At 35.1% G+C, this 6,955-nt stretch overlaps 1 protein-coding gene across 1 annotated transcript; it reads left to right on the top strand.

Moving 5' to 3' along the window:
- Positions 1–1,360: 1,360 nt before the first annotated feature.
- On the top strand, positions 1,361–5,420 carry LOC126698982 (uncharacterized). Its single transcript, XM_050396526.1, has 6 exons — positions 1,361–1,875; positions 2,507–3,383; positions 3,851–3,971; positions 4,051–4,209; positions 4,314–4,373; positions 4,894–5,420. Exons 1-6 carry the CDS (start codon positions 1,605–1,607, stop codon positions 5,140–5,142), a joined length of 1,737 nt encoding a protein of 578 aa, XP_050252483.1. The 5' UTR covers positions 1,361–1,604; the 3' UTR covers positions 5,143–5,420.
- Positions 5,421–6,955: the final 1,535 nt, after the last annotated feature.

Here is a 6,955-nt window from a genome sequence, read left to right as displayed (position 1 = left end):
TCATTTACTTTATTATAAGTTATCATACCAATTAATAAAATCTTATTTAAGGTCTACTAAAATTAAGTGAATTAGTCATATTATTAATTGAAAAAAAATATTAGCGGAACTTAAAAACAAAAACTTAATTAGTAATTTTGCATTTCAAAAGCAAGAAAAATATATTTTAAATAAAAAATTTAATAAATATTGTTTAATTTAATATATATATTTTTTAAAAGCCCACTTAAAATTTTCACCTTAGGCCCTCAAAGTTGTTGAGCTGGCCTGCCAGCATTCAAAATCCAAACAATGACTCATTTGAAACCCTCTTCTAATCATCATTTGAGATAAAGAGACAAGAGTACACAAGATCCATAAATTGAAGAAGCAAACCTTACTGCAATTTATATACAAAGAAAGCTGACTACCATAGCTAAAACCAAACCTTAGAAACCAAGCAACCAATCATGCCTTAAATTCCATCTTTGTTGAGACATCTATGGTTAGAGATCCATGAGACAAATTTAACAAACACCCCCCCCCCCCCTCTCCCACACCAAGCACACCCACCAAGTCCCCCAATAATGACCATTGACTATACAATTTTATCGAACCCAAACTACAACTAGAAGACCTGCAACATCAAACCTTCCTTGAACTATCAATCACCAAAACATCACTCTATAGAACCCCAAGTTGCAACAAAACCACCATCTTCAATCAAAACCAATCACCCTAAGTTGATCCACCCATACATAAGTCACCACCCATTTCAATCAAGTCATGTTGAACCCTAAACAACTCAAAGTCCATCTAATATGTTGTGAGACCATTCGAGATACTTGGAGAGAGAGAGAGAGATTGTTTATATATTAAACAATAAGTAATTGTTTTAGGATAAAAATTGGAAAGAAAAGTTAAAACTATAAGTAGTTTTATAAGAAGTTAAAATAGTTTTGTTTTATTTGGATGACTAAAATGACAAAATTGAAAGATAAACTTTGAAAATGACAATTGACCAAATTTAAAAATTTCATTTATTCTTTTTCCTAATTAGATTATATAGGCAATAACAAAGTGCCCATCTAGTAATGTTTTCCTAAATTGCATATTTTCAAAATATAATATTTTTTAAAATTCACTTTTTTAAATAAGTACTAAATTTTCAAACAACCTCTTTTTCAAAAAGTTTAAAAAAAAAAAAATCCAATTTAAATAGGCACAAGCTCTAATTCATATAACTTCAAAAAAAATGAAAATTTCAAAACAAATTTTCATATTTTCATTTCTTATAAAGAGAACTAAAAAAAACAATAGGTGTATAAATTTAAAGAAGTCGCTCTACTTGCGTATTACGTTGTAGCCAAACAAAAATTCCCCACATTGCCTTGCTCACCAAGCAAACACAATATTCCTCTTCATGATTTCACGCTTGCTATAAAATACCTTACTGAGCCTCTCTCTGTCTCTCTCTCTCTCTGTCTCTCTCTTTTCTTTGAAAACCATGAACCGCCTCCGCTAGGGTTAGGGTTTTTGATTCTCAATGATCTCTCTTTTTCGTGTCTGAAAAACCCCTGTTCTCTCTCTCTCTCTGTCAGTCTCTGTGTGTGTGTCTCTCTCTAATGGCTAGGCAAGAAAACTTAAACTTGTTCGCCCTTTTGGGTGATGAAGCAGAAGACAGCGACGACGTTTCGACGCTCATCGAAAGCGTCGTGAAGGTCGACCCTAGAGTGGCGGCGGAGGAGAAGAGGAGGAAGAAGAAAAAGAATATGGAGGCGGAGAAACCTATAGGTATCAATTTGGATGTGGATTCCAATAACTATAAGAGCAACAACAACAACAACAACATCGTCGTCGATATGAGAGCGAAGCCTATTGTGCTCCCTGAACATGGTGATTGTTTTTTTTTTCTGATCCTATTCTTTCTTTTTGTTTCTGGGTTTTTCTTTTGTGTGGTTTTTTTTTTTTTTTTTTTTTTTTTTTTTTGGTTTTTTGTGTGTTTGGTTACTGAGAAATCGAAAGGAAGTAATCGGCAATGGAAAGAAAGAAAAATTGGGGTGATATTTGTGCTGAATATGAATATGTTGAATATTGTCTTTGGGTTTGTAAATTTGTACTTTGTTATTGTTCATCTCATTCAGTCACTCTGTAGTGGATCTATTCCTAATAGAGAGACTAAATGTTAAGGTGGATTTTTTCCTGGCCAAGAACCACTAAATTCCTTTCATTTGTTTTCTATTGAAATGATTTGTGAAAGAGTATTGTGTGCTGGAATTGTATATTGATTTGTGAAATTGAAGTTGCATTATGTTTTGGGATTTGTTATTCTGAGTTGATGACTCAATGATGTGTAAGGGAATCACAACATTCTTATATTGTGATTGGGAATTGCAGGATTTAACATGTTTGACTCCCTTCTGTTTATTTAGTTTTATAATAGTTTGTTGCATTATGTTTTAGGTTTAAGAGTGTTTCACTAATATTCTGTACTTATTATTATTATTTTTTAATTTCCAACTTGCAGTTACAAGAAGAGATATTGTTGTAAATAAAAAGCAGTCAGACGAGCAGGGTCAGAGTCGTGGTTCTGAAAGGTTTGGGCCAGGTGGGAATGGTTCTCAACGTAATTATGGAGGGGCTGATGGATATCAGCGTAACAATGGAGGGCGGAATGGTTATCAACGGAGTAACAGGGGATCTGATGGCTATCCTCCAAATAATGGAGGGGCTGATGGATTTCAGAGAAACAATGGAGGGTGTTATAATGGAGGTGCTGATGGATATCAGAGTAACAATGGAGCGCGGAATGGTTATCAACGGAGTAACAGGGGATCAGATGGCTATCAGCCCAATAATGAAGGGGGTAGTGGTTATAATGGGAACAATGGAGGGGAAAATAGTTTCCAGAGGACTGAGGGAGCTGATGCTGTAAATGCGGTAGGGGATGGTTGGCAGGTGCAGGGGCGTGTTCGTGTCAGTGGAGGCAGAGGGAGAGGGGGAGGTAGGGGAAGAGGCCGTGGTAGAGGGAGGGGATTTAATGAAGGTCACGAGTTTGGAAGTGAGAACCAAGATGTTGTGAGCAGTTATCCATCTGATAAGCCAGGCCAGGATACAAATGATGGTGGCAGTGTGGAACAGAATGAGTTTCAGGGTAAAGTTCGCAAAAGTGAGGCACTATCTGATGAGAGACCTAGAAATGTGAATTGGGGTACTGGTGGTGGTAGAAAGGGTAATGGTAGGGGAAATCATGGTTTCAGGGGACAAGATAGCCGTCCTTATGATAGACAATCTGGACCTAATAATAGAAGAGGTGAAGTGTCTAATGATACTGAAGCGAAGGAAAACCGTGGTGGTGATATTGGGACTGCAGTGCAAGTTGATAACAGTGCTGGAGCTGAATGGTATGCTCTTTCTACAAATGACTTTTAGTATACTTGTAATTCTTTTTTCTGTGTACCTTCATCGATCTTATTTTTGATCTTGCTGCTTGGCCAGTTTAAATTTGCTGTTTGTACCATATGTTAAGGAGGTTCTCTATTTGACCTTTCCTTTTGTATGTGATATTTTACTTTTGTAAACTACGATATCTATTTTCATAACTGGAAAAAAAAAGTGACAGTGAGCTATATATCATGTTAAAAATGCATAACAATTCACAGGGATGGTTATAAATTCAGATATAAGATTTATATGGTGGAAAGATAAAAATCATAACTTAAATCAAAGTATTGGCTGATATGCTTTAGGATTGTGAGTGGTTGAAGATTTCTGAATCTGGAAGCCATTGCCAGGTCCAGCTAAATTGCTCTATTGATATGTAGACTTTATTCTGATTTTTATTTATTTCTTTTATTCTTGTATATAATAGGGATATTCCTGTGACTACTGAAGAACCTAAAGATGCAGATCATGAACAAGGGAAGCTTAAAGCTCAAGATAATTCTGAAAAGAAGGCCAAACATGCTGCTGATGATGATGAAGAAGAGAAGGTAAGGATATCATTCATTTCAAATTGTCAAGATCATCTTGTCAATTGAAAGTTAAAAGGATCATTTGGTTTTCTTACAGAATATGACACTTGAGGAATATGAGAAGGTGTGTTTTGAGAAGAGGAAAGCATTGGAATCTTTGAGAAAGGCTGAGCAGAGAACGGTCACTCTTGATAAGGATTTTGAGTCAATGCAACTTGTTGAGAAAAAGAAAGATGACAGCCTTGTCATCAAACCGGTGGGTAAACTAGTTTGTAGTCTTTTTTTTTTTTTTTTTGTCATTTTCATTGTTTGTATGTTATATTTGAATGTTTTCATGTTGCTTTTCTAATGTTAATCCAGAAGTCCGAGGAGAAGCTTAAGAAGAAAAATAGCCTTGAAAAAGATGAGAAAGCTCGGAAGGTAACTTATGACATTCCCTTGCATGCAATGTGTTCAGTTCATTTACTTTTTTCTATATCTCTTCATTTCTGTGATAATTGTTCTTGGCTGATGTATATGTGTTTACAAACCAAGAAACAAAAGCTTAAATATGTATTTGCATTGCCGATTGATTTTTTCCGTCTAATATTTTATATTAACAATATTAAATCAGTTTTTTACTTTGGTTAGTAAATCTGTCCCTGATTCAACTATATCTGAATCATGTTTATATCACTCCTGATATTTTATGCATGGCAGCTAGTGTACTCTTTAATGGTCAAAATTTATGTTCCCACTTTGAAGCTTGATTCATTTGGTTAGGTGAATAGTATCTACACGTTTTCTTCTTCGCACCATAGTTATGCAGTCTTTCTGTTCTATTTATATTTCAGTTCTTTTCTTTCAGCCATTATATCCATGTAGTGCAGAGGTGGTGGATATAGTCCAGGGTTTATCTCTGTATGATGTTCTCATATAATACATATTTTTTTTCTTGCAGTCGATGAACATTAATGAATTCCTGAAACCAGCTGTTCCTGCTCGTGGTGGCCGTGGCCGTGGTCGTGGTCGGGAGCGTGGGGGCCAAGGTGAGTTTAAGGGTGAGCGTGGTGCCCGAGGTGAGTTTAGGGGTGAGCGTGGTGCCCGAGGTGAATTTTTGGGACAGCGACCTCAGGTGGAGGATGTTCCTGCCCCTAGCATTGAAGACCCTCAACAATTTCCTGTTCTGGGAGGAGCTATCAAAGCCTGAATTTTGTTGGTCGTTGGATCAATTTTTTTTTTTTTTTTTTCATCTTATATTGGGGCACTAGGTTCTAGCTTCTACTTGGGCCATAATTTTGAATAGTCTTTGGAGGGTTTCTACTTAGGCATCTCTCTTCTTTTGGAACAGCTTCGAGTTTCTACTTAGAATCTTGTTGTCACGTCTATGCTTTAACAGGATTTGGTAAAAATTTTCGATGTGTATTATGCAATTCTGTTTCTGTGTTTCATTTCTTATGATAGTTATATCATTAGTTTTTCTGTCAAGAGTTTCCATGCTAGTTTTGGTTGCTTGACTGATCAACAGAAGCCATAAATGAAATTTTGGTCTTATGTGAGATGTAAATTTGGGTCTTATGCCAATAATTGCCTGCAAGTGAGCATTGTTATGCCGTCTTAATGAGTGATTTCCTCTTCATAGTTAAAAAAGTTATTTGAGGGTATCTGAAACCATAATTGTAATTTTTCTTTTGTGCTTATAATTGTCTGCAAGTGAGCATTGATATGGCTTCATAAGGAGAGTCATTTTCTCTTGATAGTTACGTAGAGTTTGAAAATCTGAGCCTTTAGATTTAAGACATTCATCTTGCTCCTCCCAGCCACTACTAGCCATCAGCATATTTCAGAATTAGAGAAGGGTATCAGTTTCCAATCTGAGAGTCATTTGCCTTGATCACCAAATTTTCTGCTATTTAATTAACTATTGTTCACTAGGAGTAGCATCACTAGAATCGGACCCAATCACTAATAAGGATGGCTTGGATGAATGGGCTCCACATAGAGTGATCTATATCATTCGGTTGAAAAATCTAACATGGCCATATCTATCAACAATCTCAGTTCTCAAAGTGGATGCTGCAAAAGTTGTACGCTAGGCAGCCAGGTCCAAAGTAGATGTGTAACTGGATAGGTTAGCTTCCAACTGGACAGGCTTGCTTAGTTCATGGTCTTTGCTTCCCAGCTCAGCGGGTTCATGGGATTGAAAGGATTTGTTTGGGTTTAAGGATTTAAAACAAGGGGCTTTTAAATACAAGTTATTATATATTAATATATAAATAAATTTAACTATTAATGATGAAGTAAAAATGTTAAAGATTTTTTTTTTCTCAAATAAAAGCGCTTGTGATAATCTGAAATCACATTTTACATCTAGTTGTTAATTTTACAGCTCAAATCCCATAAATTTCATCAATAAAAAAAATTGATATTTCTCATATTCTATGCTGATTTGTGGCACATATGAAAAACAAAATTAGTTTAAATAATTTTAATTGTGATTAATATGATTCAAGATAGTTTACAATTCACAAACTGACTTGATGAAAAAATAATTTGTAATCAATAGGTTGTTTTTGGATTAATTTTTTACTCTATTTAACTTGGCATCCCTTGGAAAAATATATGGCTCTATCACTGACCATATTTGTCTAATTAATAAAAGAATTTCAACATAATTCTTGGTCTAATAAGAAAAGCTATTTGATAATTGATATTATTTATAAATGTAATCATATTAATTAATTAATTAATTATAATGATCATGCAAAGGAATAAAAATTGAGGGCAGAAAACAAAATTCAGAATCAACAATTGATATCACTATCTATCATCAACCCATGACCTGACCAATGCCTATAATGGGCTCTTGGTGCATTTGTCTATTATGGCCTCATGACTTTTTAACGAGTTGATCCACCGATTAAGTTGAATCAATATCGAACCCTTGCTAGGATAAAACTATAGAACCAATAGTGGGTGTGTGACTGTGACCAAATAAAAGAGATATAATAAGGGACCACATT

This window comes from Quercus robur, chromosome 9 (assembly GCF_932294415.1).
Source record: "Quercus robur chromosome 9, dhQueRobu3.1, whole genome shotgun sequence".
NCBI classification, from domain to species: Eukaryota; Viridiplantae; Streptophyta; class Magnoliopsida; order Fagales; family Fagaceae; genus Quercus; species Quercus robur.
This window is presented reverse-complemented; position numbering and strand designations above follow the sequence as displayed.